General features: G+C 34.6%; 1 protein-coding gene across 4 annotated transcripts; it reads left to right on the forward strand.

Moving 5' to 3' along the window:
• Nucleotides 1-151: 151 nt before the first annotated feature.
• Nucleotides 152-20,147, forward strand: LOC122574795 (facilitated trehalose transporter Tret1-like). 4 transcript variants are annotated; one of them, XM_043742834.1, is made up of 6 exons: nt 152-925; nt 1,438-1,684; nt 2,492-2,533; nt 12,754-13,558; nt 17,796-18,109; nt 18,185-20,147. In XM_043742834.1, the coding sequence occupies exons 4-6, from the start codon at nt 13,539-13,541 to the stop codon at nt 19,474-19,476; spliced, it is 1,626 nt and encodes a 541-aa protein (XP_043598769.1). In that variant the 5' UTR covers nt 152-925; nt 1,438-1,684; nt 2,492-2,533; nt 12,754-13,538; the 3' UTR covers nt 19,477-20,147. The 4 variants fall into 4 exon arrangements, with proteins under 4 accessions (XP_043598769.1, XP_043598770.1, XP_043598766.1 ...); XM_043742835.1 differs by lacking the exon at nt 12,754-13,558; XM_043742832.1 differs by lacking the exons at nt 152-925; nt 1,438-1,684; nt 2,492-2,533 and adding exons at nt 10,099-10,243; nt 10,786-11,092.
• The last annotated feature ends 23 nt before the right edge of the window (nt 20,148-20,170 follow it).

Genomic DNA, 20,170 nt, shown 5'->3' on the forward strand with positions numbered 1-20,170 from the left:
CGTTCGGAACCTTCTCCTCTCTGGTATATTTCTCATTATTGAATTATTAATTTTTGATGTTATAAATGATAATCATATATCAAACTTAACTTCCATTGAAAATCCATATACAGCGATGAACGAAAGCATTTTACGAGAAAAGCTAACCTATGTTAATCTTAACTTTTGTCCATCGCTGTAAATTTTTAATTCGTTTATCACTTGATATACGATATCTTTTAGGAATATTGGGGAAAGAGAAAGACAAAACAATTTAATTTGTTGTTACCAGTTATTACTAGCAACTTTCTTTACGATTTATAATTGGTAGTCAACAAGACGCAATGAAGTCACAATGATTCTAAGCCACCACCTAAGAGTTAATTTATTCTGTGACCATCTTTTCAATATCGCCAGTCGTTTCTCTCAGGAATTAGCATTCTATGCGTATGCATGTAGTCGCATGTGTTTGCAGCTGAGTCTTGTTCGTCTTTAGACAGAAATATCAACGATGCAGTAAGATAGTAGTTGGTTAAATAGTAATTAAAGGCTGATATCAAAATCTTTTTTATGTTAGATCGAGATTTTAGATCAATTTCAAGGATGAACTTCCGCTTTCTGATGAGCACCTGTTTCTCAGATAAGATAATACTTATCCGAATCACGTGCATCATTAAGCAACTAAAGATATGCTTAATGTTTAACTATAATTTATGTATTAGCGGACGACTGCAATTAATCGTTGTATGATCAACGCGATAAAAAAGGTTCAAACAGACTTGATCCCTCGTTCGTTCTACATTTACTCAACTGTATTTTCCTTTCCATCATATTTGAATTTTGTTTTCAGTTAGGTACACAGTAACCATTAATTGAACGAATGAGGAGGAATTTGAGGTATAGAAATCGCTTAAGAATACAAGAGAGAGGGGAAAAGAGATCGAAGGTAACTGTAACGAGGACGAAATAACACGGATGATAGCGTATCGTGATAATCTCTCTCGATCATCGTTGTTTTTGCGTGAACTTAAGAAAGTGTTACTTACATATGTATTGCGTTAGAAAGTTCGAAAAGAGAGTGTAGTCTGTCAATTCGTTATAGAGTAGGATTTTATCATAACAAATGTTTCACTAGTAATATTATTATTAAACGCTACAAATCGAATTCATATTATACGCATTGAACGGAATTTTCCATTTTACAGTCAAACATAATAGCCATCCACAAATGAAAATTGCACTTTCTCCAATAGAATTTATCCTACCAATGACGTCAATCAGTGGAGATAAACAAGAGAAGATAAAAAATATAATAAATAATTATTTTTCAACGTTATTACTTTTTCATAATTATCATTACCAATATGTATATGTAACACGAAATACTAATCAAATCTTTTTAACTGAATAGGATATATGCATCTGGTGCATATTTACGTGTCGGTATCTTGTTTACAGGATTCGAGATATCTACAAGGGAAATTTGGTACGCAGAAGATGCATAAAGTTGATTGGCGCACGCGTCTCGCGTTGAAGCTTGTTTTCTACGTGCTACTGTGCACACTAACCAATGGGTCAAACGTTCTGCATGACACATAGCCTACTGCTCGCCCAAGTTCGCGTCCAAGCAACGATACGTGGAGTTCTGCGTGAAACGATGCACACATGCTCGCACCACGTGCCTGTCACGTGCTCGACGCGAGAGGTATGTCACGTGAATGGTCCGTACCCGCAAACAAAGACAATAAAATCGTATTAGCGCCGTCATACAAACCAACTGTGTAGAAAGCCAATGCAATCGTCTAGAACTTTCATCGACTCTACTTGTAGAAGATCATTGCATAGCTATCGCGAGGCATCTTGTACGTCTGAAAATACATACTGTCCGTGATCTTGAATATCTTCTTTCATCTTGCATGCCGTAATCTACAATCAAACATCTACAACTTTAACATAACATAATGAATCATACTTTTCCCCTGTTTCGTTATTTCATTTTTTAATTAAAAGTAATCGCTTGCGCGTACTAAGACACACGGCGATCATCGTGCTTTTAATTTTATGCGCTCTGTAAATGTGTAGGTCAAGATTAAGATAATGATAGTGGAATATCGATATTTTTACGTGTCAACGGTTCGACTCATTTGGCTACTTTACCTACCTCATATACGGTATATTTGAAAACAAAAAATGATACATATCGTGTAAAATTGATACTTTATGTTTAGTTATGAACAAATGATTCTGGTGTGATTCGAGCGATATATGGTTCGAGAATATTTTATTTGAAATCATCAATTTTCTTGGTTGTCAAACGATTTACGTAATACTCACTACCGTCGTGCTATAATTCTTTTAAACACATTTTAACCACATTTTCTCGTACAGATGCACGGTAACGTATTTAACTGATTACGTAATCTGACTCCCAGTGCTGTTGACTTTATCGATCAACACTTCCACGTGCAGTGGGTACGTAACAAATGTAATAATCCATTCTTCACTTTTACAGGAAATAAGCGGATTATCCGGAACGATCGTCGAATTATCGAAGGTACGAAAAACTGTAAAGAAGCATTACTACTTTAACCAGGTAACATGATATCTAATTAAATGCAAAAGATCGAAAAATGGGGTTATTAGAAAAGGTTTGGGTTAAGACGCTCGAATTAAAACATGTTCATCAACCACTCTGAAACCGTCAACTCTTAGACTTTGTTGAGGTAGATCACAACTTCTTAAAAATAATTTTATCGAAACTGCATGTTCCAAGGATATTTTAATCGAGTATATTATTTGCTCGGTATGCCATCTGCAAATGTTTCGAGCGCCACATGTCATAAAGTCGCTAAAAGAGACATTCAATAAAAGATAGACTTTCGGTAGGAAATAGCAGTCGTCTGCCACCTGTCAACGAAAATAATGAATGCTAACTTTATTTTTAAATCACATAACGTTGTTACAAGAATGAACGTGAGGATTCGCGATTACGTGCCAAACTAATTTGTTCAAATCTTGTTCAAACCTTGTTCAAATCTGGATGAGTAGAGATTGAAGAAAATAAACAACAGATGTTAATCGATAAATATTACTTAACTTACATAACTCTTCGCGAGCACGATGCATGTCTATTTTAAGTTACATTTTGAAATAATTCGTTATATGAACTTGTTCTTGATGTTTACCTCCTGCGATAAAGAGCAAATCGTTACATATTCAGCTCACTGCGTGTTTATTGAGACACGTTGCACCGATAAAAGCTATTATTACCATTCCGCTGTTTTTGTAGAAGTATTTATCAAATATATAAAAATTTTTCATTCTTATAATGACATTTATCACTTTTTGAAATTCATGACACAAATAAGCGGTTTGTGATATATTTTTACTGTATTTTTACTGAAACATTTTTTAACGACAACATTTATGCAACGATTAGATATGATGTTTCATATTTTATACGATCATTTTAAATGCTGAGGATAAATCCTAGTGCAAAGTGCAAGGTTAATATTTGAATTGCAAGTTATGAAAATTAGAAATAGTTCACAGTCTCTTGTGTCCAATTCTATATAACGTAACAAGAGAAAAACATTACCATTTGTATCACTATAATGATAATTATGAAGAATGCATCTCGAAATTCTCACGCGTCGTTCAACATCCTAATCTACACCCATGACGCATGAGCAATTCTATGGAGGCAGATCATATGACAAGACTTTTCCGCATGATTCATTGCCTCCTGTTCGTTGAAAAAGTTCCCGAGAACCACCGCCGTTACAAATACCGTTAAAAACACATTTGAAACGATATTGTTTGATATAATGGTCGAGAAAAACCAAATTTCACACAGGTAATAAAAGAAGAAGATGTTACATGGACAATAACGCTGTTTTATTTATGGTGTTGAATATTCCTGGTTGAAACAAAATAATGATTTATTTATATATGTTAATAACGTTCGATTGTTTTCAAAACTAGACATTGGCAAACATTATTAACATGAGAATCGGCAACAAGTGATAGAACAATCTTACTCTCCTTTCAGAGACGCCAGAGACAATAATCAGGTGTTTCGTTACATAAATACAAAGTAATTTACAAGTTAGTTCAATAATAATACTTCAGTTTAGTAGTAATAGCGATAGCGCTATCTCATATTTCCTATAATCTGAGAATTTTAGATCTAGGAAGTTCAAAATCGTGTTTCCATTTTATAGAGATTTTACTTCTACTTGGATTTTTTATGGTGCTGTTTGTGTTTTCATGTTGCTCTTTTTATTACTGAACCTTCTTTTCTAATGTCCTCGTTACATTTATGTTATAATCTTTCCCTTCTTGGTGTTTTTGTGCTGATCTTTCCATTGCTTTCTTCCAGCATTCATGCACAGTTTTATCTTTTCGTTACTCAAATTTGTCGTATTCCTCTCGTATTCCTCTCGTCATTAAAATCCCTCGGTTAAGGAATATTCTTATTGTCAGTAAAATATAGGCACTTTTCTAAGCCCCAATTTTATGCAGTAATATAAATTCCAGGGAGACATGTATTGTCAAAAGAAAGTCGTTAAATGTTTTATTTTATACGTATATTGTATTTTCGCACGTTCGCGGGGAGACGCGATCTCGAAGAAGCGCGCCAACGGGAGTCGTAAATTCCCGTTACGATTGACCAATCGACGCCACGAATCGTACGATCCCTTATTTCTTCTGGGATAATAAGGGTGATTAATTGAAATAACGCTGCGGTTGACAGGTTATAATATATTTAATCGATCCAACAACTTCGGTGATACAATGGTGAATGCTTGTACGAACAACGACGTGAGAGTACGACCTGAGACTCTTATGGTATCGTTGCGTTGACTGGATGTATTCAACCGAACACTGGATGATGGCTTGACCAGGTGCGACGTGGTGATGACTGCTTGACCACTTGCTCGATGAATGTTGAACTGGAACTCCCGAGAATTGTACTGGACTCGGAATTGATGAGAAGGAGACTTGGGATGAGAGTTAGAATCCGACTAGAACGAGACTTGACTAAAACTCAGACTGCCGAGCTGCCCTTAAGGTGTCTCGGAGGAAAGTTTGGTGTGGGTGTATCCTTTGACCGAAGAACGCGGATTCGTTATTCACACTTTTCGTCCAGGAAGTGAGGGTAACGATCCGCGATGCCGATTGGTGATGACCCACTCTAATGACCAGAATATGCAGAAGATTCCCACCAACGTAGAGCGGTGGTGGACTTTGCTCCAGATGGGAAAAACAGCCTTTTATGATGGACTTGTTTTGGTTTTTTCCCATCTGATAACTGTTCGCTTTCTCCGTGATTCTTAAGAGCGCTTAATAAACTTAAGGACCTTTCCAAGACCCAGCCATAAACTGCAAATACTTCTCGAATTAGAGAATTCTCCAGACATGCAATTAGACTGGCAACATGTGTGGAGACAATGCGGCTAAAGGCTAATGTCTTTATGGTGGGTCATTGGGTCTATTGAGAATCGGGATGGCTGTAGGTTGACCGTTGGCTGCCAGGTAGCGAGGGATGGCGTGCAAATGTCCTACGCGACGTAACATATATACATATATATTATTTTTATTGCACTAGAGCCGTTAAATAGCCTACAGTCCACAATAGTCAAGTAGTCCGTAGGAACGATTTTAAAGAAAAGTGACCGACTTAATGGCCATGAATTTAAGTACTGAAACTAAGTACTGAATTTAAGTACTAATCGCAAGTATGAATGTCAAGTACTACAGATAATCGAGGTAGTTCTTAGTGTAGAGCAGCTTCGGACATTAGTAACTATAAAAAAAGTGGAAGGCATCTAAATTCTCTAATATTAAGAAGATAATTAAACGAACCTTTTGCAATAAAAATCAAAATCGTAGCTAGAATCTCTAATTTCTTTTTTTCATTTTTCCATAAATTACTTGCATTAACTTTTTAATGAAAGAAATGAAAAATAATTTGTACGGAGAATCTCACTCCTAGGAAAACTCATATAACAAAATTCTATCGATAGAAATAGATCACTTTCACGAGTCAAGAAGGAGAAAATCTCTTCCACAAAAAGAATATCTATTACTATTCGTTCCATCGTTGCGAATAGTACGTTCACAGAAATTCTATAGTGCAAAGATTTGTTACTTTAGAAATTTATCCTTATTAAAATCAGTATTTACTAGAATTCATTATTAAATTTCCTCGGATAGATTTCAAATAATCATTACTTGTCTGAAAACATATTTATTTAACTCTTAGCTACGCATATTATATGCTATCTATAATACAATGTTGTCGGTCATTCTAGCGTTATCATGAATATATCCGGGAGCGAAGAAAGCAAGAACATCCGCTACAGTGACATCACTCGCGATATCCATATTCCTCGTGGTTCGTTCGATAACCATATTTGTATCAAACTACTTTTTATGCGACCTTTCAAAAGCACGTCGGGTCATCATGAGAACTCGCCAGAAATCAACATTTCTATTAATGTCGCTTCTATTGGTCTTGAAAGCCTCGGACAATTTCCGTTTATATACGCGATGGATGTGAGAATATAAACAAGAGTTATCAGGCCTGAACTCGTTAATTAACTCCGTCAGCATAATAGTTTATATAAAAACTATATTGCCTGAAGCGATTGCGCATTTAGTTAATACAAATTCTAATTGAAGGCAAAGTTCGTAGAAGATATAGAACTAAACCTTCAATTAATTAAATGCTCCTTCGTGTGCCGTTCAATTCTCTGTTGTTTTTCTCGTGCTATTAACTCTATTGCGTTTCGTTTGACATCTCGTTACTCATAGCCACTTGTAAACCCTTTTATTTTAATGCGAGCGATTGCTGTTTCTTTAATCATTCAAAAATTATGGAAGGTAATGACAATATAGATTTTTATCTTTGATTCTGTAGGTCTTGTTCTTGAACCATTGAGGGTCTGAACGAATTAAATGTTGAGAATTTACGAGAATTGTCGGCTAACTGCGCCTAACGCATATAATAAACGCCTCTCATATAATAAACTCGTATAACGCATAACATCGTATACTTAAAATACCTATGCTAATAAATAAATAAGAATAAATAAAGAAGAAATTTTCTAATATTAGAATTTTGCTACCTATCAGTTATTGTTCGCTTTTATCCTTTTTTCCACGTGGAATTTCCTCGTGATTTATCTTCCATTTGTTTATTGATTTTAGATCTATCCTACATTTAATAAAAATATCATCATTTATAAATTTTAAATATCCATTCTTTTCCTTCTAAGTTTCTTCTTCTTTAAGGAAACTTATAAAAAAATTCCAGTTATATCTATTCAAAGAGTCGTATTCCAATTGCCAACCGAACATTAATCGACGTAACTATCATTTAATTCATGTCCTAGAGCTCTATACAAGCTTCATTTGACTTTGAAATATAACGCAAGACAATGCTAAATACACAATTTTCATGATTTTAGATTCCTAACGAACTTGTTTTTCTTTCAAAATTTCATCTCTCTATATGTATAATGATTACGATCAATTTAATCCTCGAGTCGTATTTTGAAACTGTCTCCTATTCTCAGCAATGTTTCAAGTTGTCGCAAATCCGTTTGTTCAATATTTAGAGACAGATCTAACAAACTTACGTCACGTAATCAACGAACAAATAATAGAATTTGTCTCTATCAATCATATTATTTTCAGAAGATTCTGAAGCGCATGACTCATTCTCAGGTCACGAGAGTAACTTATCAAATCTTATCGGATCTCGTGACTCGTGTTCAACATTGTCCAGAGAGTGAAATGGTTCCCGCCCATGTCCACTGTAGAACCACTACTTATACTTGTAGCACGAAATTACATATATATATACATATATATATGTATACATGTGTACTTACTCGATACACGTGATGATAGTAATAGAAGAGTATCATTCTCTGTTACGTAATCGATTTTCAATCTTAGAAAGTAATACGAGGAAAATTAAAGTAAGACCCAATTGTTAAAATTTTTATAGCTAATATTAGAATCCAGTGTGTATTCTTACAACACGATTATTTTGTCACTGATTCTGAACAGAATCTTTGGTAAAGAACTGAATTCTTTGGTAAAGTCGAAAAGATATTACCGTTACACTAATTTAAACATCAATTTGCTAGAAGTGATAACACCATTCCTGTAACATGATGTACTGTTTATTTGATTGGGATTGATGTAACGGACGATTAGTCTTCGTAATGTAGTAAGAGGTTTTCCGTAATTTTCCAAAGCCTAAGCATGTGATTAAGTTCTAGAAATCCTCGTGTAATCCTCGTGACGAGTAATCGATTCGTGAGAATCAATAGATAGCGCATACGAGTCAGCCCGGCGACTCGTTATTATCCTCTGATTTGATTATTCAATTAAACAGTAACCGTGATCGATCCAATGGAGCTGACGATTGATCTCTTAGCACGCGTGCCACACATGAACTCTTGATTTATCGATCTCGATGTACCACAGATAGTTGACCTATTTCTTCGAAACACAACAATTTACCTATTATTACCTAATCTAATTCTTGCTCAAAGAAAACAGATTTTCCTTCCGTGTTGTTTCTATTGCTCCGTTCTAAAGATCAAAAGTAAATGTTTAAGAAAAAAAATTCGATATTGATGTAGGAATTTAATCTGTTAATAGGATCCTATAGAAATGTTTAGAAATTTATAGATAATTTGAAGAATGAACAGAAAGGGTAATATATTGAGAACTATATTTACAATTTTGTATTACTCATAAGTTAAAATTTTGATCGTTTATTGGGATATGTCAAAAGTCCCTCAGAAAGTTAACTTATTTTTATTTCACCGTTAATACGAGTTAAAATTTAATATTTCTGGTTCGCATAACAGACTATACGCTGCTAGGTTGGCAAACTAATAAAATCTTTGAACATTTCCTGTTTGCTTGGTCATCATTCTTATGTCAATTGAAAGTAACCAGTGAAACTTAACGTGACAGTAATGAAAACGAGTTAATGAAAAGTTCAAAGTCACGTTGCTCGAGCAAACTCCATCATTGAAGTCCGCGATACACGTATGTGAAAATGAATTCAGGTCGATCGATCGAAGACCAATTCGGACTCGATCTCATTTTCGATGCGATATTACATAATTTATAAGCTTGGCGGAATCGTAAATGAAGAAACTATCGACCAATTGCGTCGATTTCATCAATGTTTGAGTGTTTCTCCAGCTGTTGAGAACCTGTCAAACTAGTGTCCCCAATAATTTGTCTCTTGAAGTCAGGACCTCTACATTTTTAGTCCTTATCTTCAGTGATTTGCATAAATTTCTCGTTTTTCTAGATATAATTTCATGCAAATAAATATCTGCATGTGGAAAAACAAAATGTTGCAGAGTTAGTTGAATATGTACATACATATCTTTATGTTTTAATTATTCATTCTTTAAAGTTCTGTGTAAATATCACATCTTCGGTGAGATATACATATGTATTTGCCAGAAAGTATGTGGAAAATCGCAAATACGAGACTTAAAGAAGTAATATTATTTTGAAGCATGTGTCTGGAATAATTTGCAAATTGAATTTCTTAGTATTTAATGTCAAGGTTTCTGCATTTTTAGTTGAATAATTATACAATCAAAACGATTGATACAGATAAATCCATAGATATTGCTCATCTCTACTTGTCAGTATCTTAATTTTAAAAAAAAGGAGAAAATCCAAGAGCAGAATTTCCTTCTTTATACATACATATGTATGTATGTAGTTCTTAAAATTTAAAAGATAGTTTAATTATAATTACTTAAAATTCAATCATTCGACGTAGATTCTTATTAACGATAAAGTTTCTATTTTCTTTATGAAAAATTTCACTAAGGGGAATATCTTTTTCTTCGAGAAAAACTTTGTTTGCTTGGTAAAGAAGCAGCGACCACGCATCGATACGGTTGATGTATTTTCTCCGATCATTTGTTTCTTTTAGAATTATGCAAGTAACTTAGAAGGACATAGACGTCGTGCATCGTTGCAGAAGACGAAGAATTGTGCAACATGCTTTAATCTGAACGCGATGTCTGAATATTAATTCCACATGATCTCATATTATTTTCATTCGATGCAAAAGGTGTCGCAACGAGAGTCAAATAAGAAGCATCGCTGCCGTCCATTCAGAAATTCATCCTATTGACACGTTCTTTCTGCTCGGTACACAAATAAGTACAAGATCAGTGTGAAAATCCGTCAAATATCGTCGCAGGTAAATTAATTTCCGAATTCCTCCAAATTTTGCCGTGTCTTGCGGCTTGTTTCATTCTTGAAATAATTTTCAAGTGTTTACCACAGAAGATCGATAATGATTTCGATTTCGATGAATAGTGATTCTCCTTTTAACTTTACTAAAAATCAGTTATTTACAAATCTTCTTACATAAAAAGGACGGTCGTTTTCAAGATTGCAAGTGACCTCTTGCCGGAGAATAAGAAAATTAATTCAGTGAAACGCGAAAGAAACCAGAAATATTGCTACGATTCCATGGCAAGAATTTCGATTAAATTTACGTTAAAAATATGTAATCTGTTTCCGACAATAGTGCGTTATCGACATCGTCGATAAGAGCACATTTATGATCCAATAACAATACCGACTTGTCACAGTGGAAAAGTTGATGAATGCTTAGAAAATTCATAGCGTGTAGAAAGATACATTTTTGTATAGAAAATTTTATTTAAAAAATGATTTTTAATTCTAATGGAATATTATTTCGACTTATTCGAATTCGAATTATTCACGATTTCATAGGATCGCCAAAGATCAACGAAAAGGGTAGATAGATGGATCATTTTCTCGCACTGTCTAACGTGCCTAGTTGAACGAAGATGTTACTCCCGGCATGAAAATAAGCGAAATTAAATAAAACAAGAGAGAAAAGACGTAAGAGGCACATGACTGCAGCTTGATATGAGAAAACTCGTGACAGCAGGCTCGATAACCCACCGAGAATAATTTAATCGACCGCAACAACCGACAAACGTGTTCAGTCCTTCGTCAACATGTCCAGGAACCGGAATTACGAGACATTTACAGACGAGCGTATGTCTCTCAGCGAGTAAGTACTTACTCTGTGAGAACATTCTTTCATCGATGCATTTTTGAAAGTTAAAAAGATCAGATAAATTCGAGGTTGACCGTGTGCTCTTTTCAATCGATGATTTAACTGGTTCGTTCGGCCATTCTCCATGTCCATTAGGTGAACCGATCGGTGATATGGTCGATAATTATCTAATTATGGTTCTAGCTTGAAAACAACCTATTGGGAACATCTAAAGACCGGTGGGTATGTTTTCACGTAAAATTCGTCACGATCACGAATATTTTCCTTCTCTGGAATACTCATTTTAATTAGAAGGGAGAAGGTTTAAATTAATCGTGCTTAGTGTAACTTCTTGTGTGATTAACCTTTCACGGTTTAATTATCTCGAGTGTTGTGAGAATTTTTATTGATGATTTGTGTAGTAGTTTCATGGATTAAAAATTGAGAAGGTAGATATCATTATTGTGTCAAGAGGAAATCGATGCAGTTTCGTTATCAGGCTTTTTGGTATCTTGAATTATCTTCGGTAAAATCGTGGCTTACAGGACTTGTTTGAAAGATATGAATGCAGACACGCGCTGAGCTTCAGATTATAAATGCATAGTTAGAATGTAGAGTATATATAAAGCTATCTTCGATAAAGAATTATATAAAAGCCTGACTATTTGTCTATTGGTAAAAACGTCATACTCTGTGATTATAGTATTTGTATAAGATGAACTATTCGGCTAGCTTATCTTTATACGTGACCATGTTTTATAGTATGTTTAGTGTATGTACGATTCATCATCGTACGAAAATAAACCAAAATATAGATGATACAAAATTAAAAGAAAACTTAAAATACAAGAAAAGTGAATACAATATCATTCCGAAAATTTTCTGTTCTTACGACACGACGTGCAGACATGATGCAGACGAGTAAGAATATATTTCTCTAGACCATCGTGTTTGCGATAAAATAACAAGTTAGTTTTTAATGTTGTTTGATATCTAAATATTGTTCCTCGGGATTTTATGAAAAGATTTTATCTCTTGATGAGAGCAACTTTACGAAAACGTGCCAAAAAAGAATTTCTGCTTATCCGTTATCTCATTTTGCACATTTAGCTCCATACGGAGGAGACATCAATATCGTAATTCACAAACAACGATCGTGACAAATTCAGTCACGAGTTCTAGAAGTGACGAGCGATACGGTCCTATTTTTCTCAGATAAACAAATGATCAAATCCTCGCGATTGTTCTTATCGATACGAATGTAGATTGCGCTTTACACAGTATACTTTCGATTCGGAAAGAAATCAGAATTTAACATGTCCTTTTTTTCTCATCTGACAGACCTGTTAGTAATATTTTATTTTTGCACTCAGTCAATATGAACATGTTGTTTGTGGTAAATTGAAATTCCACATCCAATTTCCATATTATTATTAGCAAGTAATACCTGAAAATACAATCAGAATAACAGTGGCAGAATTAGCATTCGTTCAAGTGATTTTTAGCAATTTTTTATCAAGTATATCTTTCTAGAATTTTTAACATATTATTTATAACTCTTGCAATATTTTTTACAATTTTTCAGAATATCTTGCCTCAAAATTTATAGTACACTCTTAATTCTATTTAATAGCTTTTGATTGGTATATCAATAAAGGTATTTTTTTTTTTTTTAGCGAATTTTCTTCATTGATGTGATAAATTGGATCGAGTTTCATTTTTTCAAGAAATTTTCACGAGCACGCAGTGGCTCGAAGGACGCATGTGCACGCGGACAAAATTCGCGCGTCTTTCTACTGCGCAGGTCAGCGGGAACTCGACCAACCATAAGGTCGGTCGCTTTTGCTTATATAAAGCTTTACCGGCAGTTGTCGCGAGTACATTCGCTTTGCGCGCGTCGTCCAAGAAGGGGTGAATAAAAGTAATTTCTTTTTCGTTCCTGCAGTTTCTACACGAGTGTTGATCCTATTTCTACTCGTTGTGATTTCCTGTTTCTTTCTTTTTTTTGCTTGATTACGATTTTCACTAACAAAATTTCCTATCGCAAGAAGAAATCAACGTGAAAGAAAGAAGAAAAGCAGAAACAATCACGACCGTCAATGTACATATATTGTCCATGGAAAAAGATACAAGTGGGATTCTACGAGATAGGGCGAATAATTGGCGTATCAAGAATTTCTTGAGAGAACGAAAACTGTTCCGGAAAACGCTACGTGATTTTGTGATACTTCGTTAGAGGTGACGAAATCTAACTAGTTTAGACAGAGAAACAAAAGAGGAAACAAAGACGGGAAGAAAACAAAAGGAGGAAGAGAGAAAAGAAAGGAGGAAAAACAATGCGCGAATGTCTTCTCGTAACGAGCATATCATTGTGATTAATAGACTGTGATATATAACTTGTACATATTTTATTTTACTTTAAAATCGTTCCGTTTGGGGCAAACGACAACTGAAGATCAATATGACGAACACCATGGCAGAGTAAGTGTATACATAATTTATAAGTACATGTACGCGTTTGTGCCATGTTTGTTTTACATCTTTTACTTGCACAATGTCCTGGCCCTACGATCACACATGACGCAAAATTTGTGTTAATTGTTTGGCCTCGGACAATCGTAATTACGTATATCACTAAATCTACCTTAGGTAATTTCAATTTTCTTTCCCCACCAACTTTCAAAAGAGCCGAATTTTTCATTTAATTTTTCAGTAACAATTACTAAACTACGAAGATTTATTCAAATCCTCTCTCTCTCGTGAATAGAGTTAAAAAGACAAACGTTGAATATTTTATTTAATCTCTTAAACACTATAGTACTTTGGATATTTTTGCGTATTAGATGCATTCTATAACCTTTCGCACATTGAAATTTCCTATAGCACGTAAACATGTTGACTAAGCTATCCTAGTTGTAAATTCCTTTGAGCTTGGCACTGTTTATCGTAACGCGTATGTTTCGTTTCTCTCTTCAATGATTTAGTATAATTTTCATCAGACAGTTACAGTTGGAAGTTAGCCTGGCTTTCTCACTGTTTATCGTAATTGACTGATTGTAACGTGACGCACGTTTTTCTTTCTCTTGTGCGATTCGTTGTAATCCTTACAGATACTTTTCTAATCTCAACAAAATACTATTTATAAGTATAATTTATCAGATATGTTCAATCGCCGCTCTTGTAGGATATTCTAGAAAATTAGTTAAATTAACGACTCGCCGTAAAAGACAAGCAATAACGAGCACGTGAGGAAATTGAACCACGTTTTATTTTCTTCGTAATTCTGCTACCTTTTTAATCCATCTCCATTAGTCGTCAATTATTGACGAGCGATGAAAGTCATTCTTTCACTGCACAGTGTTATTACGCAAATTAAGCTCTCGAGTATGTGACGTGAACGTCCATTTTCGGTTGTGATAACAATAATTAATCACAGTCGATAATTTCCTAGGTGAAGGATCTTCCTATTCGACACGCTACGAAGAAATAACGATTGAGGCTATTTACCGCGACTTAACATAATTAATATGCACCATTAAGTAGTGGTATTGATGACCATATAACAATTAAGGTTCGATGTTTCGCGCGTATCGTGGATATATTGCAATTATTTTCAAACAATATTTATTTCTCTGTGAAATATTTTCTACGGAAAATCTGAATGAACTAGAGTTCATAATTAATATTAAAACCATCAATTTATAATTTCTCGTAGTAATCTTAGAGATAGAGGGTGATTTATTTTGGAGAAAGCCTAGAATTTTTATGAATGAAGCTTTACATTCCTTATACATACATTTGCCGCACAATTTGACTTCTTCGATGCTTTGTTAAAATTTTACACCTTAATTGTAGGGAACAAAGCAACGGTTCTAATCCATTCGACTTATCTAGTTTCGTAAGTCATAAACGTTAATTCCTACATACTTCGATATAGAATAGAACTCATGGTACTCCCGAGTATTTCCTGGAATTTTGTTTGCACCAATACGACCATGTTCAATAGAGTGGTTTAAGAAGGTATTTAACGACAATGTTCGACAGGTTGATTGATAGACCTCGATTGTTAAATCTCGGTTTTGATATATCAGCATTGATATATTCTTCCTGAATTTTCAATAAATTGCATTTCCATTGTCATTGCAATCATCGATATATAGCAATGTCGTCTGTGTGATCACGTGGTGGTAGTAGTAGTAGTAGTAGTAGTAGTAGTAGTAATAGTAGGCAATACAATCTCGTTTGCATCACTAAACGTTGCGGATGAGGAGCAATCGTTGACTAATCGTAATCATGTGTACTAGGTGTTCGATTAATTCACTTCTTCCCGTAACAAATTGAATTTCCGCCGTTCGATTTTTCGCGGCGTTGGTCCTTATTGTTTTCCGTTGTCGAACACATGATGTAAGTGATCTATTAATATACACCGACCAGAACACGATTGTGTTCAGAGTACACACTCTACACTTGAACCCTTTCATGTAACGCGTGGACAGAAATAATTCCGTCCGAGTGTGCCAAAATTTGTGAGTCTCTGCCGGTTGAGTGCACGCGATAGACAGCGAGGACAAGGCAGAGAGGAACGTTTTAAACTTGATGTGTAAATTTAATGTCTGCCTTCGAAAGCTCCGCGAACAAACACGTGTATTTTATTGTTCTCTTTTTCCTCGAAAAAATATGTAGGCCGACAAATAAAAATCAAGGACGGGTTTAAAAGATCGCCGACGAATTCAAACGCTCCTTTTGGCTGTGTTTCTTTCAATAAACATTCTACATATACGACTATTTTCTGATTCGAAGAGTATCAGAATACAAACAATACAAGTGAAGGATATCTAATCACGAAAAACTATTTTATATTGGTTGTATCGTTTTGTACAGTTTTGATATCCGTCAGCGTTTCCGCGCACGAATAAACAAAGATCGGATCTGTATTATACAAGCATGTGGAGACGAAACCATGATTATACACGAGTATATTGCAAACATTGCATCCAGCTGTGTTTTATTAATAACAAATATGCATGTGAAAGCAATCTCACCAGTGATATTTATCATTACCGTGCTCTTATCGTTGCACCATTCGCGTTGCTCGCGTCACGTTAAGTATGTTCTCCGCTTGTTTCCAACAGGCGTACAAGTGTACAGGATCTTTAAAATAATTTGCATTACAAAACTGTGAAAGAAAATGTAATGTAAAAATATGGAAAGTACGGATTAAGTAGCGAAATAATTACGCAATCATTTTTCCGCGCAATCTTACTTTGTCCGATGGAAAATTGCGTTGAATAATTTTAAATATTTGTGTATCATTAGACTGCAGACTTTTATATATTTATAGGAAATTTGATTATTCAGAAGTACAGAAAATATGCATAATATGGAAAAATATGTAAAATATCGGAAATATAATAGGTTTGGTTTATTAAATTATATTCATAAAGATGTAAATTTGCATAAAAATTCGCAGCCTGTTTATTGTAATTTTCCATAAACAATACTTCCCCTTTCTATTAATTCTGCGCATAATGAAGTACCCACATATTTGACGAAAATATTTTTCCAATTCGAAACTGCCGATTTGTGATACGATCGGCTAATTTATTGTTACACTATCGTGCGTAAAGATAACCGAATATATATGTGCGTGCACTATAACATATATGTGCCTATGCATACTCTTATCCGCGATAGCACTAACATAATTGCTAACAGCTGTGGTCAAAAAAAAGTGCAATTTCAATCAACGACAAGAAAATATTCGGTTTTAAAGTTTATGAAATTATCAACTTCGTATGCGTTCTGTTTCTGCGAGTATTTTCGAAGTTGAACCGATTTAAAAAATCGCTTATCGATAACTCGTGTTAACGTTCGTTCGTAATCTGCTCTAAACAACCGTCTTACCGTCATCATCTTCGCTAATGTTCTAGAAATTGTCAAACAAAGAAGATACCACTGTTCCAGCGCGTGCTATTCGTAGCAACATATCACAAAGTTCTCTTTGTTAATTCCGTCATTCTGCCGATTTGATAGTCTTAATTACATCGACCTACTCCTTTAAGTTCGTTCACAGGCCACAGAAAATTTTCGCCATTAAATATTCACGTCAGCTATTTGGTCACTTCGAACTTTGTCAAGGCTATTATAATTGTATACGAGATTTGCTCTCTGTTAAATTACAAAGTACAACACGATGGTGTTCGTAGAAATAATTCATAAATCGGTTTCTAGCTGCTAGCGAAATTTAGGTCGTACTTTATTTTGGTAACGTAAAAGCAGTGCCAAATTTTCTAGTTATCTCGAGTGTTACTACTATTTATGTATCTTATACGCGATAACAAGAGTTCATTAATGCAGAAAAGATTAATTTTCAATGGATGCGTGTATATATGCATCTTTTATTTTCTTCAAAAAGGTGATTCTCAAGCAAATACCGATATGCAGTTTCACATGTGACGCACGCTTTATCTGTATCGGGTAAAACTAATTATCTCTCAGCCCATGGATAAATAACTAAACTGAATACGTTGTGTTACATACAGAAAAGTATATCTATCACTGCGTGTTTTATATTAGATCGATCCAAATGTTTCCAAATGCAAATAAATTAAAACTATTTGTCTATTTTATTATATAAATTTATATCGTATAGGTAATATCATTTCACGTAAATATTTAACGAGGTGAATATTAATGCAAAATGAATTATTTATTGTAGAAAAAATGGTGACATCCAAAACTCAGAGAAGTCATCCTTGGTGGAGTCAAAGATACTTCCAAAAATTCAGTCATCCAATCGTTTGGAAGATGTACAACCTATGCTAGCGACAAACAGTGCAAGCAGTGATCCAGAAAATGGTCGTACTGTTAATGGCAGCGTTGTCAGGCAAGTTCTGGCAGCAGTGGTAGCACAACTTGGGACTATCAACACTGGTATGACCTTTGGTTTCTCTGCCATCGCTCTCCCACAACTTCAAGAACCAAATAGCACCATTCCCATCGTCGAAGGTTCATCCGAGGAATCATGGATCGGTAAATTAATACCATTTAATTAAGAATCGTAAAATCGTACGATCATGGTTATAACAAACTATGCTTTGCCTACAGCTAGTATGGCTTCTATTGGAACTCCCATCGGATGTTTGATGTCTGGATACATGATGGATGTACTTGGAAGGAAACTATCTCTCATTATCACAGAGATTCCTGCACTACTTGGGTGGATATTAATTGCATTTGCAACTGACATTCATATGATATACGCTGGAAGATTCTTCGTAGGACTTGGATCGGGCATGGTTGGTGCTCCAGCTCGCGTCTACACGGGAGAAGTGACTCAACCCCATCTACGAGGAATGTTGACCGCTTTTGCAAGTATCGGGGTCAGCACCGGTGTTCTAATCGAGTATTTATTAGGAAGCGTACTTACGTGGAACATCTGCGCAGCTGTTAGTGGGATTTTACCTCTTGCCGCTTTACTATTGATGTTTCTATTTCCTGAGACACCGTCGTATCTTATGTCTCGTAGTAAACCTGACAAAGCACGCGAAGCATTACAACAGTTTCGTGGTAGTACATGTAATATTAATCAAGAAATGGAGACACTTATCAATTTTTCAAATAAGAACAATATCAAACGACTAACAGGATTTCGTGAGATAGTCAACGCTCTGTTAAAACCTAATGCTGTTAAACCATTTACTCTGCTATTTTTATACTTTTTAATATACCAATGGTCAGGTACAAACGTTATAACGTTTTATGCCGTTGAAATCTTCCAAGATTCAGGGGCAACGTTAAACAAGTACTTAGCTGCAGTAATTCTCGGCATAGTTAGATTAGCATCAACCATTGTCGCTTGTGTCTTATGTAAAAAATGTGGACGAAGACCTCTCACAATGGTTTCTTCCGTTGGTTGTGGACTTTCCATGATAGGATTAGGTGGATATATGTGGTTAAGAAACTACTGGATTACGAACAATTTTCAACTTATTGCTACTTGGTTTCCTGTTTTATGTATATTCTCATACACTATAACTTGCACTCTTGGTTTCCTTGTTATTCCTTGGGTAATGATAGGCGAAGTGTATCCAACACAAGTACGCGGTATTATCGGAGGTTTGACTACAATGGCAGCCCACTCTTTTATCTTTACAGTAGTTAAAACGTATCCGTTTTTGGCTAGCTCAATTACTCGGCACGGTACTTTCATTCTTTACGGTTGCATATCTTTATTCGGCACGATATACTTTTATCTGTGTCTTCCCGAAACTAAAGGTAAAACGCTTCAAGAAATAGAAGATTATTTTTCCGGAAGGAACGATGACTTAAGAACCGGAAGTATAGGTAGACATAAGCCAAAGGTGTTAGAAGCGAAAAAGGGTCAGATATTGCCTTGAATTACTCGCACAGTCAACATTTTAATAGACATAAATTAACGAATCTGTCTTCCATTGAACAAACATAAAAGTTACTTGGCTATGTTTTATTATTACTAATCAAAATTAATTCTTATATTATTATCAAAGAGTAGTTTTAATTTAAACAACAGAAAAATGGTATTATATATATATATTCGTCTTGTAACAAGACATCGGAACTGGTAACATAATCAAAAGACTTCAAAAATCAATGAAGATCTATCAAATCATATTAAGACTTCAATTATCGATATCCTGATATTTTATTTTTCATTTTTAAGTAAGATAATTTTAATTTGCGACGATATCTATTTATTGATAAAATATTCAGGTAATTTAAATACTACATAATTTTTTAAATAAAATAGTAGTAATAAGATATATTTTTGTAAGAGTTATTGACAGGATCAAATCTACTCGTCAAAAAACGAACAGAGGGAAGAAAGGAGACAAAATATGTACATGCTTTACAGATGTTTTAATATGCGCACAAAATACGAAAGGTGCTATTTATTGTTATAGTATTATAATATTTGTATATATGTGACGAGAAGATAACATACAGTTAACAAGCTATGTAAGAAACATTTGTAAACAAAGTTCCAACAATGCAAACTATTCTATAAGTTAAATTAAACATTTTTAATATATTTATTGTGTAGTTTAGAGTCAT

The sequence above is a fragment of the Bombus pyrosoma genome, linkage group LG14 (genome assembly GCF_014825855.1).
Source record: "Bombus pyrosoma isolate SC7728 linkage group LG14, ASM1482585v1, whole genome shotgun sequence".
Lineage (NCBI taxonomy): Eukaryota > Metazoa > Arthropoda > Insecta > Hymenoptera > Apidae > Bombus > Bombus pyrosoma.

What these genes read in the sequence shown, in the direction of transcription:
- LOC122574795 (XM_043742831.1), top strand. Translation starts at nt 11,037, where the DNA reads ATGTCCAGGAACCGGAATTACGAGACATTTACAGACGAGCGTATGTCT. An exon ending in GAGCGTATGTCTCTCAGCGA is followed by an intron (nt 11,093 to 17,795) that starts GTAAGTACTTAC and finishes TATTTATTGTAG; the next exon opens with AAAAAATGGTGACATCCAAA. An exon ending in ATCCGAGGAATCATGGATCG is followed by an intron (nt 18,110 to 18,184) that starts GTAAATTAATAC and finishes CTTTGCCTACAG; the next exon opens with CTAGTATGGCTTCTATTGGA.